Genomic DNA, 18,483 nt, shown 5'->3' with positions numbered 1-18,483 from the left:
TCCCCTCACCTCTCAGGGGGGTGAACAAGGGGATGGGTCAAATACAGAGGACAAATTTCACCACACCTAGTGTGTGTGTGAGACAATCGTTGGGACTTTAACTTTAATTTCACTAGCAACCACTTTGTTTAAAAGATTTTTACTGTACCAACATTCTAAATAATGAACGAAAAATCACTGATAATCACTGGAAAACTGTCACTGAATGTCATAGTGTGATGTTATTCTGTGATCCCACCCAGGTTTGACACCTTGGATAATGACGGATAACCAATTTAATGTCATGTCAGCATATTGTGACTGTAAGGCAGGATTGGAATCTTACTTGGAGGGGAGGAAACAGGTGATAGAGGTGAACGGCAACCATGTCCCGTCCCCCCCCCCCCTCTCAGTAAGCTGTGGAGTCCCCCAAGGCAGTATATTAGGGCCTTTACTTAAAGCACGTCTTTGTCAGAATAGCCAGTTTCAATCAGTGGTGGCAGCCAGCCTTGTGTGCATTGACGACTAAATACCACACACAAAACCATACACATTTAAATCTACCTTTCAGCAATAAAGATGATTAAATTGATTCTCTGTCCGGAATCTGTCCATCGTGTCCCAACTTTAAAAGAACTACTATCCCTTCCTTACAGTTCCTAATATACATAAACGACATGTCATCAGCATGCGACTGTGAATTGTTCCTGTTTGCGGATGACTCTGCCCTGCTGGTATCCGGCAAGGACAAGTCAGAGGTGGAGAAAATCCTCAGTGCTGAACTCTGTAGAACTTGCACCTGGCTTGCTGACAACAAGCTATCCATACACTTGGGTAAAACAGAATCCATCCTATTTGGGTCCCACATCAACCTTAAGAAAGTCAGTGACTTCACTATAAAAGTGGGTGACATTGTTACCACCAGGAAAGACGAGGTCACCTACCTAGGTTCCATTCTAGAAGCTAATCTTTCCTGTGATAAAATGGCAACCAAGGTAATCAAAAAGGTCAACCAATGAATGAGATTTCTCTACAGAATCTCCTCTCTGGTCAACAAAAGCACCATGAGGATTCTGGCGGGAACTCTCGTTCAACCCTTTTTCGATTACGCATGCACCTCCTGGTACCCTAGCACCTCCAAAACCCTCAAATCTAGACTCCAAACATCCCAGAACAAGCTAGTCAGGTTACTTCTAGACCTCCACCCCAGATCACACCTCACTCCTACTCACTTCTCTAAAGTGGGCTGGCTCAAGGTGGAGGACAGAGTTAAACAACTTGCACTGAGCCTAGTCTATAAAATCCGCTACATCTCCCTGATACCGAAGTACATGTCAAACTACTTCCATAATGTAAATGACCGCCATAACCACACCACGAGGGGGAGCTCCACTAACCACGTTAAACCCAGATTCCGATCTAACAAAGGTCTTAACTCATTCTCCTTCTATGCCACATCAATATGGAATGCACTCCCAACAGGTGTAAAAGAAAGGGCATCTCTATCCTCCTTCAAAACCGCACTAAAAGAACACCTCCAGTCAACTTCAACCCTAAACTAACGCCCTCCCCCTTCCACATCCCACCTCCCCGGATTGTAAATAATCAAATGTAAATAATCAAATGTTTATACTTGTTCTTATGCTTTCTGATCTCTCTCTCTATGTCCACTACTTGCTGTACATATCCTACCAAGTCAGACCTACAATGTTCCAATGTCCATTTCTCTGATGATGCAATTGTTGATGACCGAAGTGCTGATATCAACCAAACCTAACCCCCCCAACAATGGGCTTTAGGATCTCATCACGGTATCTCTGTGCATTTAAAATGCCATCAATAAAATGCACTTGCGTTCGTTGTCCATAACATAACGCCTGCACATACCTTAACCCCAACCCCACCATGGGCCACTCGATTCACAACGTTGACATCAGCAAACCGCTCTGCCACACGACGCCACACACACTGTCTGCCATCTGCCCTGAACAGTAAAAACCTTGATTCATCCGTGAAGAGAACACCTCTCCAATGTGCCAGACGCCATCAAATGTGAGCATTTGCCCACTCAAGTCGGTTACGACAACAAACTGCAGTCAGGTCGAGACTCCCATGAGGACGGCGAGCATGCAGATGGGCTTCCCTGAGACAGTTTCTCACAGTTTGTGCAGAAAGTCCGGGTTGCTGGTCTCAAGACTATCATGGAGGTGCACCTGCTGGATGTGGAGGTCCTGGTCTGGTGTGGTTACACATGGTCCGCGGTTGTGAGGCCGGTTGGATGTACTGACAAATTCACTGAAACATCTTTGGAGGCGGTTTATGGTAGAGAAAATAACATTACATTCACAAACAACAGCTCTGGTGGACATGCCAGCTGCACATCTGTGGCATTGTGCTGTGTGATAAAACTGCACATTTTATTGTGGGCAGCCTAAGGCACACCTGTGCATTAATCATTGTTTAATCAGTATTTTGATATGCCACACCTGTGAGGTGGTGTAGATTTGTTTGGCAAAGAAGTGCTCACTAACACAGATTTAGACAAATTTGTGAACAACATTTGAGAGGAATAGGTCTTTTGTGTATATAGTAAACATTTTAGATCTTTGAGTTCAACTCATAAATAATGGGAGCAAAAACAAAAGAGTGGCGTTCATACTTTAGTTTAGTGTAGTTTAACATATTTCACATATTAAGAGGTATTTGCCATTAAAAACAACAGCAAGAGTTTACCTGAAACGATTACACAAATATGGCCACATCATTAGAAATATCTTGCAACATATACTATCCGTGTTGGCCCTGCGATGAGGTGGCGACTTGTCCAGGGCGTACCCCGCCTTCCGCCCGATTGTAGCTGAGATAGGCTCCAGCGCCCCCGAAGGGAATAAGCGGTAGAAAATGGATGGATGGATATAGCTTAAGCTAACGTTAGCCGCTGTTCCCGCTAATGCAAACTGGCTGCAGCGCCGCAAGATAAAACAATCTTTTCAATGCTATGACATCTCCTTGGCTTGCTTCACCTTCGTGATCACTTTTTAATAAAGTCACTCTAAATAAAGCAACAGAAGAATTCAGTTCCGCCGACAATTGGATTAAAGATTAACGTTACAGGGGGCCAATTAGGGCAGTGGTCCCCCACCTTTTTGTAACTGCGGACCGGTCAACGCTTGAAAATTTGTCCCACGGACCAGGGGGGTGGGGGGCGCACGGGGTATGGTTTTTTTTTTTGTCATAAAAAAATACAATCATGCGTGCTTACGGACTGTATCCCTGCAGACTGCATTGATCTATATTGATATGTAATGTAGGAACCAGAAATATTAATAACAGAAAGAAACAACCCTTTTGTGCAAATGGGGGAGGGAGGTTTTTTGGGTTGATGGACTAATTGTAAGTGTATCTTGTGTTTTTTATGTTGATTTAATACAAAATAAAAATAAAAGTTTTTTATTTCTTGTGCGGCCTGGTACCAATCGATCCACGGACCGGTGGTTGGGGACCACTGAATTAGGGGACTTTCAAATGCTGCAGAGATGGTAGTTAGACACCGTGTTGAAAATAATTAGGCTTGTTCAGCATCCAGACAATTAAGATGCTTTGTTTCACAAAAAACAAGTAGAACAAAAGCAGTGCGACCGGGAGCGTTTTGTATTTGCACTGTGAAAACATTCATTTCAGGTTACGTGCATCAAAGATTTTACCAAAGTACACGCAACAGAAGGAGCTTCTAGGATGGAATGTGCTTCCTTTTCATCCCTCTGCATTCCCAACTTTGATGGCATTAAGGACACGTCCAGCTCGCTCGCTTTGACGGAACTTAAAGTGAAGTTTCACGGCAGCTTAAGGTGCATCCAAGCACATGATCAGTCAGGAATGATCACCATCAGACCACAAACCTTCACCTCTCAGTTCCCTTTGCACCCCAAAAGTCAAGAGAAAAATATCACAACTGTATAGAGAAATTGAATGCCAAACTCAGTGTTATTTAATAATAAACATTCGCACATAGCGGCTGTGCTACAGTTTTAAAGGCACAATCGGGGATAAATGCCAGATGACCTGCATGAGAGTAAGTCACATCAGCCGCAAATGAACTGGCTTTGTCAAGAACACTTGATGAATAAAACTTTTACAGCATTTCGTGGGTCAGTTAGAGTGAGTAAACACTAATAAATGATAGTGTAAAATGTAAAACATGTATATATAATAAGGCAGCAATGATACAAAAGAATCCAAACCAGTCCTGTTTGTAGCTACATAGCTGACAGCAGTGGCAGATACTGCCTATAAGTGGGTACAAAAACGACATAAAAAGACTTGATTGCAAGTGCATTTGTTTGACTTCATGTGTTGAGGGAGTTATAGCAAATATTCAGTGCGAACAAGCATCATGTGATCACATCAGTCGTATCATGGCGTCACACCCTCGCCGTCCATACTGCAACCGAGTGCTTCGATGTCGTTGCTAATGTCGCTGATCATGCGGTCCCACTCGTCGCCCTCGGAGGTCTCTTGGCTCTCGTCGGAGGCGGCGCCGTCTCCGCTAACGCTTTCCGCCCCGTTGCCGTTGGTGGTGGAGTCGGAGGCTGAGCTCGCTGCCCGCCGGTAGCGGCCGAAGCTGTCTGTGATGATGCCCCGGCCGTCTTTGACCCCGATGGTCTCCAGAAAGTTTTCAAAGTGCTGGCTGTCCTTCTCGGGTATGAAGGGACGCAGGCCTTGAGGGATCAAGAACAAAGGATTTGGGTCAAAGGTGTTTTATTCTCATTGTTAACTTATTTTTACACTTGGTTAACAATAACAATAAATAATTACGCAAAATGCCCACAGCCAGACAGATGAAGTTATAAGTTAAAGTCCCAACGATAGTCACACACACACTAGGTGTGGTGAAATTATCCTCTGCATTTGACCCATCCCCTGGGAGGTGAGGGGAGCAGTGAGCAGCAGCGGTGGCCGCGCTTGGGAATCATTTTGGTGATTTAACCCCCAATTCCAATCCTTGATGCTGAGTGCCAAGCGGGGAGGCAAAGGGTCCCATTTTTATAGTCTTTGTTATGACTCGGCCAGGGTTTGAACTCACGACCTCCCGGTCTCAGGGCGGACACTCTAACCACAAGGCCACTGAGCAGAAGTTTGTTCTTCTACTGTAACTTAAAAAAAATAAAATAAAAACAAACATTTGTATTTTAAAAAAGGGACCATATATAGCTCAATGATGTCTATAAATTACATTTCTAAGCGGTTTCTTTAAATAAAACAGTGTGGCCATACCGAGCAGTAGGAACTTCCTGCTGTCACCGTAGAGCTGTCTTAGCTTAATGCAGAACTCGTGTACGGAGGCTCCGTTGCGATATTCGTGAAGCAGAGTGGCAAACTGCTGGATCTCCTGGGAGGACAGCTTTGTGCGCAGCTGATTGCAAGAGACAATTAGGCCACATATTTATATAAGCTGAAAGTATAGCAAGCACGTACTGTGGTCATGTAGTCCTGAAGCAGCTCTGCAGCCGTGGTGCTGAGTTCCCCTTCGCTCGCCGTCTTCACCTGTGGGGAGGCGGGGCTGGAGGCTGACGGCGAGCTGCCATCTGCGTCCATAGATGCCTGGAATGGACTTAAAGAGGGGGAAAATCTTACATCTACAAGGTAAGGTACTTGGGAATGATTATGAAGGCGAGTTCATACAAAGAGCTGGCGTCGCCTTCAAACGCCGCCTTAACATCCACTTTGCTTGACGAGTCATCTGAGGATAACAGCACGTTAGAAAACGACCTCCGTAACCATGATACGCAGAGTTCCTGCTTACCACTGTACAGAGAGAGATGCCTGGTGGGGGTGGTGGCTCCGTCAAAGATGGCTCTGTCCAAGAAGTCGATGGTGGACTCGGTGTAAACGATCTGAAAGACTTGACTGAGGAGCAGACACAGCTCCTCTGCTGCTGCCTGACAAACACAAAAATAACTTACCACTCTGTAATACATTACTTTTGGTAAAAACACTTGAAGAGCAAACTGACTTTGTTGTTGACTGCGAGGACAAGCAGACAGCAGACCTCCACCAGCACGGCACCGCTCTCTGACAAGGAGCTCAGTGTTTGGGATTTGTTGAGATCGGTAAAGGAGCTGTGACAAGGAGAGCCTCCGCATTCCTGGGCTGAGAAAGAAAAGCAACATTTACTCTACTAGGTCCACATCACTACATTTAGGAATTATCATTCAGTTAAAGTGACGGTTAGCAACTTGTTAAAAATGACATTAAAAAAAATATATAACAAAGACACCACAAATTGCATATGTCAATATTAGTGGTTCAGCAGAACACACACACACACATGTGTACACACATACACAATATATATCCATACATATATATACATGAATATATATACATACAGTAGATCACCTAGGTCAACATTGATATGTTTGAAGACTGGATTAAAGCAATTTTTTACTGAATTCAATCCAAAAATAACTTTCTTATGTAGAGACTTCAACAGTGACCTCTTGAACCCTAACAAACAAAAGTCCATGGATTACTTTATAGACACAATGTACAGCCTGAGTTTATATCCTAAAATCACAAGGCCAAGCAGAATCTCTGGACACATCACCACACTTATTGATAATATTTTTACTAATGATTTTGATAATAATACCACAAGTGGTCTGCTAATATCCCACATCAGTGATCGTCTGACAGTTTTCGTAATCTATGACGGAAACTACAACAAAATAAATATTGTTGAGAAAAATTCATTTTGAAGAATATGTACAGAACAAAGTATGACAGCTTTCAAGAATGATCTGGGAAAACAAAGTTGGGACAGTGTATACAGTGAAAATTATGTAGATGATACATATGGTAATTTTTTGTATACTTTCATGATGCTTTATGACAAACATTGTCCATTGAAACAACTTACTAATCAAATAAAATCAACCATGAATGACAAAAAGAATAATACATTATATAGAACATTTATAACACAAAGATCTACAGAGACAGAAAACAAGTACAACATTTATAAAAACAAGCTAACTGGCATACTACGAACACATAGGAAAGAATATTACAGTCAATTATTGAACCGGAACAAAAACAATATGAGCGCAACATGGGGCATCCTAAATAGCATTTTTAAAAATGGTGCTAAGAAGGATGATCCTAAATACTTCTCAGACGGAAATGTTCCAAATGAGAATATGAACTAAGTAGTTGAATACTTCAATAAGTACTTTGTGAACATTGGACCAAATCTCGAGGAAAATATTCCAGATTCCGAGTCAGTTGAGGACTTGAATGACACCATAAATAGAAATCCCAACTCGATATTCCTTGAAGATGTGACAAAAGAGGAAATAATCATTTTTGTGAAAACATTTTAATCTAAGACCTCAACTGATTATAACGAAATTTATATGGAAACGATAAAAAAGGTTATTGAAGAGATTTCAGACCTTTTAACATATATCAGCAACCTATCATTTCAGATCAGAAAAGTTCCCAGACAAAATGAAAATAGTATAAGCCGTACCAATTTATAAGACTGGAGATAAACACCAGTGTACAAACTACAGACCTATTTCTCTACTTCCACAATTTTATAAAATTATTGAAAAACTGTTCAACAACAGATTGGACAAATTAATTAATAAAAATGAAACACTCACAGACAACCAATACGGTTACAGAGCCAACATTTCAACAGCAATGGCTTTTATCAAAATAACGGAAGAGATCACCAATGCAATAGATAGCAAAAAATGCGCTGCTGCAGTATTTATGGATCTAATAAAAGCATTTGACACAATTAATCACACTATCTTAACGGTATGGAATCAAAGGGTTGATCTTGAACTGGGTAAAAAGCTACTAAACCATTAGAAAGCAAAATGTGAAGATAGGAGAACACATGTTTACAAAGCTGAAAATATCTTGTGGGGTAACTCAAGGGTCAATACTGGGACCATAATTGTTCAATCTTTATATAAACGACATTTGTAAAGTTACCATGGACTTAAATAAAGTTAGTATTATCTGCAGATGACACGGCTGCGTTTTGTTCAGGAGAAAACACGCAGAAGCAAATACAAACAATTACATAGTAGATGAACAAATTAAAAATATGGTTTGACCAAAACAGACTATCTTTGAATCTCAGCAAAACTAAAATAATGCTATTCGGTAACAGCAGAAGTGAAAGTCAAACAAATGCAAATAGACAGATTAGATATTGAAAGGGTAAAAGAAAACACATTTTTGTGTATAATAGATGATAAAATGAACTGGAAACATCATGTAAAAAATAAACAACAAAGTAGCAACAAACATGTCAATAATGAATAAAGCAAAATATGTTCTAGACCAAAAAATCACTTCATATTGTCTAATGCTCGCTAGTGTTACCATATTTGAGTTATTGTGTAGTAATATGGGGAAACAACTACAAAGGTGCGCTTCATTCACTAACGGTGTCACAAAAAAGGTCAAATAGAATAATACATATTATTGGATTTAGAGAACATATACATTTTTTTTATTGAATAAAAAATATTGACTTGGTTCATTTGCAAACAGCAAAGATCATGTACAAAGCAAACTATAACCTGCTACCCTACAACGTACAAGTGAAGTGAAGTATAATGCTTTTCTCTAGTGACTCAAAGCACTTTACATAATGAAACCCATTATCTAAGTTACATTTAAACCAGTGTGGGTGGAACTGGGAGCAGGTGGGTAAAGTGTCTTGCCCTAGGACGGCAGTGACTAGGATGGCAGAAGCAGGGATCGAACCGGCAACCCTCAAGTTCCTGGCACGCCCGCTCTACCAACCGAGCCACGCCACCCCACAATAAATCTTCTCAACAAAAGAGGAGCATTATAACCTGAGAGGAAAATCTAATTTAAGACATTTGTATGCACATACAACACTTAAGACCTTTAGCATACCCATATGTGGAATTAAATTATGGAATGGATTAAGCAAAAAAATAAAACAAAGCATTAAAATGATTTACTTTAAGAAACTTTTCAAACTACAACTGTTCACTAAGTACAAAGAAGAACAATTATGATAAACATCTTGAACCTTTTTTTACGGGACAATTATTTATGTATTTAATATTTGTTTACTTACTAATGGTTTATTTATGTTTTATTCACAGTTCTGTTTAAAACAGAGAACAAAGAAATGGGATGAAACTGCTATGATATGAAAAGGGGTAGGATAAAATAAGCCCGGCTTCTTCCTACTCCTTTTCGGACATGCTGTAATGAAGCAACTGGAAATATGTGATACATTATATTGTAATTGTATTGTATAAATGTTCGAAATAAACTGAAATTGAACAGAACTGGAGTATTTTTGAATACTATGCCTCAAGCTTGGCAAGCCTATTGTGGGCAGTTTCACCCATTCCAAGCTTGTGACAAAAGACAAGTATTGAGCAAAGAGTCTGAATACTTATGTACATGTGATTTTTTAGATTTTTTATAAATTAACAAAAAATTCTACATTTCTGTTTTTGGGGTACATCTACACTAAGATGGGGTGCTGAGTATACATTAATGAGAAATAAAATGAAAATGGCTGCAATGACACAAAGAGTGAAATATTGAAATTGGTCTGAATACCTTCCGTACCCACTGTATATTTACAATTTCAATTGCTATGTTTCTGTTGTTTCATCATGCTATTTGCTAATATTTGATTGTACTATTGTATTTTAACCATGTGAAACACTTTGTGAGAAATGTATTAACTTGCTAGGACACTCCACACATCAACTAAATGTTTTTCGGTATCTGCTTCTCATTGGTGTGGGTCTTATCAGTCATAAAAACCAAGGATTAAAACAAGAAAGTGACCATAAAAAAAAAAACCCTAGTAGCTAGTTAGAACCCAGCCACTGTGGCAAGAGAACAAATGCTCAATTTCAAAACTCTATATAATCTGGCTAATCCCCAACGCACAACAATAGTGTTACCCAGTTGTGTTCTCCTTACCGGTCTTGATGACTACGAGGTGCAGCGAGTCGTCCCTGACGTAGGAGACAGCGGCAATGTCATGGATGGGCACCCTCAAAATAATATCCTCGCCGTCACGCCACACTAACTTGACGTTGTACGCCGACAAGCTCATCACGGCATCCTGCTCTGACGTCAGTTGGCCTGCCAACTGATGTGACTTCTGAAAAATAATTATACATTAGAAGGACTTTGTTTTACAGTATGTCACTCACTTGTATATATATAATGGCTGTGTTTTGGAAGCATTTGTGGACAATAAATTTAAACTGCTATTAAAGTTGTTCAATGACAACACTTTCTATAGTAATGCCCCTTGAAAAATACTGTAATAACCTGCTTGCTGAAATATTAAGGTATTGTAATTTCAAGCATGTTTTAAACTGTGAACAGTGACTCAGATGACTTACTCTTGCATTGTCGATGAGCTGAAGGACTTCTGTCCTGCTTGAAGGATTCAAGTATCCTGGAACAGATGTCAGCTGGCCCAAATACTGGAAAAAGTGTAGCATCTAGTTAAAAAGATCCTAAGGTGTGTGTTATTGAGCTATACTGATTAACTAGCACGACAATGCTCAGTCAACTCGGTTTGCGCTTCCGCATACTTACCTTGACTTCTTTTTCAATGTAGTCGTTGAGGAGGATGTCAGGATCGATGCGATGGTCGGGCTGCGAGAGCGAGAAGGTGTGCAGGGCCCGTCGCTCTGTGGACTTCTCCTGGGCCTTTTTGTCCCGCCCCTTTTCTCCCTTCAGGAAGACCCGCTTGAACGGCGACACGATACCAGGCTAAGGAAAACACAACAAACAGCAAAGGATTTTAACAACGAAGATACTAACTGCATTGAGAACCTGGCCATATTCTATTTTCTTTTTTAAGCGTCAAAGCAAATCATGCAGACTAATTATGTGCTACCCAATGCCACAAATACTGTATATTGCAATCATGGGGGAACCCTAAAGTGAGTCTAATGCTGAAAACAGTGTATGTAAAGGGACACGAGAGACAAAATAATATTGCAGTACAGCCCTGTAACATCTAGTGTGAAAACATGATTAAGACACGCCAAAACAAAGTGAAACCAAACGACAGTATCGTAAACTAGTGACTACTTTTTTTTGCAGGTCTGTGTGAACAAAAACCAATAAATCAGACTGCACAAGAAAGGCTTCAAAAACATTTTCCGCACAACAACTTCTTAATTTTAGGTTAATAAAAGTACCTATAAAAAGAAAAAACTCAAGTGCTCAACCCCAACTAGTCCCTGCAGAAGAAAAGGGAATGCTGCTTTGTGTTACCCAATATGTGCATCTCAACTTTCAGCAACAGCAACATAAAAGGAAACGTCATCTCGTAATCCTTAATGACTTTGCAATCAAAGACAATCTACAGGCAATGTTGAACCGTTGAGTTGAGTTTGTGTTTATTTCAAACATGCATGCATACAACGTGATACAACACAATTTCCAGGTTCTCTATTCAACATGCCCGAAAGGGAGTAAGAAGCAGTTTATTTAATCCTACCCCTTTTCCTATAAATAGCAGTTGCTAAAACTTTTGTTCACTTCCTGTTCTCAATTTATCCAAAATATACTCCACATATACTGTTTGTGCTGCAACTCCAAAACGGACTAAAAGCCCAGTCTTCGTATGCTGAACTGTGCAAAAACATTATACTATGTGTGTTTCTAATCCTGCAAATATTATTAAAGCGCATACCTCGTTCTCCATGAACCCGGACACTAGAAGAATTAAGTATTCCAATAAGTACTCCACCTCTGTTTACACTAGTCACCTGTTGTCTGGGCTTACGCAAAGTGACAGCTGCCCGGTGCTGTGCACGTGACCCAAAACAAATGTAAGGGACGCATGATGTGAGAAAAGGAAGCGAACCGCCACAGCATCCTGTGATGACGTCGGCATTTGTGCTTTTGGATGCAACTGCCTTCATACACTTGACTGCATTATTAAAAAGAGTGTGGATGATATGTGCATTAACATTTAATGGCATTTTGGTTAAGAAACGTGAGATCCGTATTGGACCTAAAGAGACAGTATTTATTTTGATGGTGACCTTTTATTCAAAATGAAACATGGTATAGACAGAATTGTTTACTCTACAAACAACAACCATGCTATTGACCTGGGAAAATGTGTTTTAGTCCCAGTGAGGATCATTGGCATTGTTTGTCTCTTACATTGAAATATATAATATATATTATTATTAAATGAAATAAATCAAATATTTTATCAAATGCATATTGTTGCGTGACCCCTAAATGAGAGGCCAAATGTTCAATTATTTCCTAAAATGCAGCTTCTCCAAAAACATGCACCTGAGGATAGGTTGATTGGCAACACTAAATTGGCCCTAGTGTGTGAATGTTGTCTGTCTTGGCCCTGCGATGAGGTAGCGACTTGTCCAGGGTGTACCCCGCCTTCCGCCCATGTGCAGCTGAGATAGGGCCACCGCGACCCCGGCACCCCCCGCGACCCCGAAAGGGACAAGCAGTAGCAAAATGGATGGATTGAAATGTTTTTTAGTTATAACAATTCGCTATCGCCCTCAAGTGGCACAAAAAGGAACTACATGGCACGGTGACGTCACCCATTTATAAACAACACGGCAAACATTAATTTTAACAACTGACTACAATATGGCAACTACAAACAGTAGATATGATACACTCCTGGTACAGAACGGAAACCGCACAATAATATTGGTAAAAAAAATCTTACTGCATCGCAAAACAATAATTTATGGCCTCTCAAAGCATAATAATGTCAATGTTTATATACAGAATTCAGTAACAGGCTGTAGTAGTTGACACAGATAAAATACATGTAAAACAAAGTAAATTTAAATGAAATGGCTCAGGAATTAAAATGTACACTTAAAAATCTGCAGACTTTCTAGCGATTTAACATATTTTTCCAAGACCCCACTTTTGGGACTTTCGCTTCCATCATGTTATGTTTTTAACTGGCCCGGTTAGCCTGCTCAGGACCGACTAGCCGGGTTAGCATGCTAGCCGGCTGGGTGGACAACTTGAGTGCTGTGGAAGTGTTAACATACCTTTTTCACTTTTTTCACATCTTCCTCCATTGCTACGACAATGTCATTTTCTTCATGTTCAACCTACCGCCCTTGTCCGAACGAGGGAACACATAACCCGCGGAGCTTTAAAGACCGCAACTCCCCGCTAGCTCGATAGCGTCCCTTAGCTTAGCTTAGCCCCGCTTCGGCAAAGTGAGCCCGAATTTGGGGGTGACAGCTAAGCGCTATTCTCATGTTTGACTTGTACCGAAGTAATTGTGGGGAACAGAGCGAGACGCAGAATCCACTTTGATTCTGGCGGGCGCGGAAGAGCTACACACCCCGATAAATAGTATGAAAACAAACTCGAGCAAAACAGTCAAAACTTTTCAATCGTGCCGCCATTTTGGGCGTCGAATGCGACACAGGACACTCAGCAGCGCCCCCCTCTGGAGGAATCAGTGACATGCAGCTAAATGCAATATATTGGATTCAAAGACAAATATACAGTCGTGGTCAAAAGTTTACATACACTTGTAAAGAACATAATGTCAAAACTAACTTAATAGTTGCTAACATTTTAAAGTTAAAAAAGTGAAAGTTCCAATGATTGTCACACACACACTAGGTGTGGCGAACATTCATGACGTTTGGTTCTTTTATGAATTTATTATGAGTCTACTGAAAATGTGACCAAATCTGCTGGGTCAAAAGTATACATACAGCAATGTTAATATTTGGTTACATGCCCCTTGGCAAGTTTCACTGCAATAAGGCACTTTTGGTAGCCATCCACAAGCTTCTGACAAGCTTCTGGTTGAATTTTTGACCACTCCTCTTGACAAAATTGGTGAAGTTCAGCTAAATTTGTTGGTTTTCTGACATGGACTTGTCTAAATGTCAAAGTGGTAAAGGAATGGCTAAATCAGGCGAGAATTAAGGTTTTAGAATGGCCTTCCCAAAGTCCTGACTCAAACATGTGGACAATGCTGATTGATTGATTGAGACTTTTATTAGTAGGTTGCACAGTGAAGTACATATTCCGTACAATTGACCACAAAATGGTAACACCCGAATACGTTTTTCAACTTGTTTAAGTCGGGGTCCACCTAAATTGATTCATGATACAGATATATACTATCAGATATATACTATCATATACATCAGGAGGTATGCGGTCAGGCAAAGCTGACTCAGGGAACCGGACGCCCCTGCCATGCATAGTTCCCTGATAGGTCTGCCAACAAGGTGACTTTTATGGCTAATTGGGCTTGGGTCGCAAGCTAAGGTCTGATCATCCTGTAGCTGGCCGCCGCTGGAGAGGGTGTATAGTGTTAAAGGCCGAAACATCCAATGACCCAGAAGAACACTACTGATGATGCGCACCCGTAAATTTGATCCGTCAGGTCTTCCATTCACGTTCACTGTTCTAGTCATTTTAATGTGTTAAGTAATTTTATGCATTTGTGTTTCGCACAAGAGGTAGAACATCTCACTCTGTGTTTTCTGGAATCGGAATCATCATAATACAGTCATCACACAAGATAATCACATTGAATTACTTACATTATTTACAATCCGGGGTGTGGAGGGGGGGCGGGGGGGGGGGGCGGGGGGTAGGTTTGGTTGTTATCATCAGTCATCAACAATTGGGAACAGAGAAATGGATATTGGAACAGTGTAGGTCTGACTTGGTAGGATATGGACAGCAAGTAGTGGACAGAGAGAGAGAGAGAGAGAGAGAGAGAGAGAGAGAGAGAGAGAGAGAGAGAGAGAGAGAGAGAGAGAGAGAGAGAGAGAGAGAGAGAGAGAGAGAGAGAGGGGGGGAGAGAGATAGATCAGAAGCCATAAGAAAAAGTATCTGCATTTGATTGTTTACATTTGATTATTTACAATCCGTGGAGGATGTTAGTTTAGGGTTGTAGCTGCCTGGAGGTGAACTTTTATTGCGGTTTTGAAGGAGGATAGAGATGCCCTTTCTTTTATACCTGTTGGGAGCGCATTCCACATTGATGTGGCATAGAAAGAGAATGAGTTAAGATCTTTGTTAAGGAAGTAGTTTGACATGTACTTCGGTATCAGGGAGGTGTAGCGGATTTTATAGACTAGGCTCAGTGCAAGTTGTTTTATTCTGTCCTCCACCCTGAGCCAGCCCACTTTGGAGAAGTGAGTAGGAGTGAGGTGTGATCTGGGGTGGAGGTCTAGAAGTAACCTGACTAGCTTGTTCTGGGATGTTTGGAGTTTAGATTTGAGGGGTTTGGAGGTGCTAGGGTACCAGGAGGTGCATGCATAATCGAAAAAGAGTTGAACGAGAGTTCCCGCCAGAATCCTCATGGTGCTTTTGTTGACCAGAGAGGAGATTCTGTAGAGAAATCTCATTCATTGGTTGACCTTTTTGATTACCTTAGTTGCCATTTTATCACAGGAAAGATTAGCCTCTAGAATGGAACCTAGGTAGGTGACCTCATCTTTCCTGGTGATAACAATGTCACCCACTTTTATAGTGAAACAAGTCCATGTCAGAAAACCAACACATTTAGCTGAACTGCACCAATTTTGTCAAGAGGAGTGGTCAAAAATTCAACTAGAAGCTTGTGGATGGCTACCAAAAGCGCCTTATTGCAGTGAAACTTGCCAAGGGGCATGTAACCAAATATTAACATTGCTGTATGTATACTTTTGACCCAGCAGTTTTGGTAACATTTTCAGTAGACCCATAATAAATTCATAAAAGAACCAAACTTCATGAATGTTTTTTATGGCCAACAAGTATGAGCTCCAATCAAACTATCACAAAAAAATAAGAGTTGTAGAAATGATTGGAAACTCAAGACCGTCATGACATTATGTTCTTTATAAGTGTATGTAAACTTTTGACCACGACTGTATATATTTAAAAAGTCATAATTATTTTTGCATTTATAATATGAGATATAAAATATTTATATAAATATTTTTAAATTCAAACCAACTTCTCTGTTAAGCGATTTAGCAGCGCTCCCTCTGGTGGAAGGAGTAGTATGCAGTAAAATGCAATACTGGATTTATTTTATATAGTCTGCAAGTTTTTGTAAGATATTGCATATACATATACATAAACTGTGGTACGTGCAGCACTTGTGTTATGCGTCTCTATCTATTGGTACGCCAAATATTCACTTGATTAAAATACAATGTTTTATGTTCCTCCTGTATAGTCAAACAGTGTTACTGTTCAAACTGTGTGTAATGTTACAGTGCCCCAAAAATATTAAATATACTTGTTAAATAAAACCTATGCCTTGTTTTTAATGAATACACATGCCTATTACGCTCCTGTATTTTAATATGTGTAAACCTCACCTTTGCAGAGCCCAATCAATTAAATGTGAAATGAATACAATACAAATCATACAGCACTTTCAAATACTATATTTATTTTTCTCTTCTGGGATGAACAGTCTCATATATGAATCTACAGTAAGGCTTACATTATATTTTCAGCATAATAGTTAATCTAAAAACCAAAACATACAAAAAGAACTTTAGCACCATATGTTATTAATATTAATGATATTCATATTGTTCCCTGAAACAGGGCAAAGGTACAATACTGGACATCTGCTTGTTTTTTTGTTTTTTTAAAGAAAGGGAATTCCATGAAATTACATTTTATATTCAACCATCACAATGAAACCCATGTCTAAATTTACACACTGTGCCAATTGTTTTAATCATTCATTGATAGAAATAAAATACAGCCCAGGGAGAAGTTATTTGAATATACACCCACAAGCTAACACAATCTAGAAATTGAGTGAATATCAACAAAGCAACACTTTTTTTGTCGTAATATTTGAAATCAGCAGCAATTAATGTGACACTCATAGTCATTGCAATATCAAATTCATTTCCCAATAAAATGTTACAGCCAATTCTACAATAATAATGAAATAAAACACAAACAGGACATATAGATGACTTTACAACACCGCAAACACGTTCTAGATATAACAATTTTTTTTGTGTATATTCTTTTTTGAGACAATTCCCTTCTGGAGTTTTTGTGCTTCTGGGACCAAATGATGTAGCATTTAATTGTCCCAGAATGAAAATAACAAACAGACAAGAAATGAAAGTAAAAAGTATGCTGAGGATAATTACAAGACAATGCGAATACTTTTGTTTGTGCATTGAGTGGTAACAAAAAAATGGCACCATTAGGAAGTTCTGCTGTAGATTTTTGTGGTTTTGAGGTGCTTGCTTTCGAGCATTGTGTTTTTTTTTCTTGTTTATGCTCTTTGGAAAACCCCGGAAAAGTGGACTCCACAATGTTAGCACCACTGAGTGAGTTTGTTGAGCACCAAGTTATCAGGAAAACAAATGACATTTCTTCCTATACTGTAAGAGCGGGTGGAGATGTTACTGTAAAACTGGAACGCACTGCGACAGGAATCAGAGGGGTCGTCGTGCAGGAACCGTTCATCGCCTCACAATCAGATGCATGCTGGGAGGCGAAAAAACAGGAAATGTCTCAGAGTGAAATAAAGGATGAGATCGCTCCGGACTTTACTGTATGCACATTTTGAAACCTCTTCCTACACCCATTTTTTTTTTTAAATTCAGACAAACATTACAGGACAAAAACAAGTCTTGGCATTACAAATCATTCATGTCAAGGCATAGATAGACACAAAAAATACAAAACAATCATCGAGCGGCAAATTTGTGGCTGGCTGACGTTTAGTTTTTCTTCTTTTAGAATAGAATAGGCTTTTATTGTCATTGCACATGAAGAAGAACAGAATTGTGGAATACTGACGGCTGAACCCATAAGGAGCATTTTGAGGTTCAGTGCCTTGCTCAAAGACACCTCAACATAAAGTCACAAGGGATTGAACCAGTAACCCTCCAGTTACAAGTCGACCACTCCACCCACTGAGCCATGCCGCAATCAAACAGTGTCAAAACATGTCGATTTTCGAATGAATCACGATTCTTTTTTGTAACGATTCTTGATCGATTACAAAAAATCAAAAATCAATTAAAAAAATAATAATTTTCTTAAAAAAACTGTTCTGTCCAGCCACTCAGGCAAATTATATTGTTTAGAAAGAAGAAGTGTGGAATACTTCTCTTGTTGCCTTATTTGTATTTGAATTTGTTAAACGTTTGAGTAGAATTTTATTAAACAAAATCCGTTTTCTTTTACGTAATATAGAAATTTATCAGAGCTGTTTGTCTATTTTATGGAGGACTGCAGGTAATCATAGAACTGGCACCCAATATTATTTAAAAAACTATTGATTTTAAATTGAGAATAATTTTGAATCGAGAATTGATTCTTAATCAAATCGTTACCCCCAAGAATCGAATCGTGTAGTGCCCAAAGATTCACAGCCCTATTAAATATAGTGTGCAATGTCCAACACAATATTGTTTGGAATTAGTCAAAAAGGTTCGGCAG

At 39.7% G+C, this 18,483-nt stretch overlaps 1 protein-coding gene across 3 annotated transcripts; it reads right to left on the bottom strand.

Annotated features, from left to right (window-relative positions):
- Positions 1–3,925: 3,925 nt before the first annotated feature.
- On the bottom strand, positions 3,926–13,480 carry ccm2 (CCM2 scaffold protein). Of its 3 annotated transcripts, none has more exons than XM_062043518.1 (10): positions 13,077–13,480; positions 10,612–10,788; positions 10,413–10,496; positions 9,982–10,165; positions 5,993–6,129; positions 5,783–5,918; positions 5,662–5,719; positions 5,455–5,590; positions 5,254–5,392; positions 3,927–4,697 (listed from the first exon to the last, which is right to left on the bottom strand). In XM_062043518.1, exons 1-10 carry the CDS (start codon positions 13,104–13,106, stop codon positions 4,393–4,395), a joined length of 1,386 nt encoding a protein of 461 aa, XP_061899502.1. In that variant the 5' UTR covers positions 13,107–13,480; the 3' UTR covers positions 3,927–4,392. The 3 variants fall into 3 exon arrangements, with proteins under 3 accessions (XP_061899501.1, XP_061899502.1, XP_061899503.1); XM_062043519.1 differs by having other exon boundaries at positions 5,786–5,918; XM_062043517.1 differs by having other exon boundaries at positions 3,926–4,697; positions 5,662–5,918.
- Positions 13,481–18,483: the final 5,003 nt, after the last annotated feature.

The sequence above is a fragment of the Entelurus aequoreus genome, linkage group LG04 (assembly GCF_033978785.1).
Source record: "Entelurus aequoreus isolate RoL-2023_Sb linkage group LG04, RoL_Eaeq_v1.1, whole genome shotgun sequence".
NCBI classification, from domain to species: domain Eukaryota; kingdom Metazoa; phylum Chordata; class Actinopteri; order Syngnathiformes; family Syngnathidae; genus Entelurus; species Entelurus aequoreus.
Note: the sequence above shows the minus strand (reverse complement) of the source record. Positions and strands in the feature narration are given on the sequence as shown.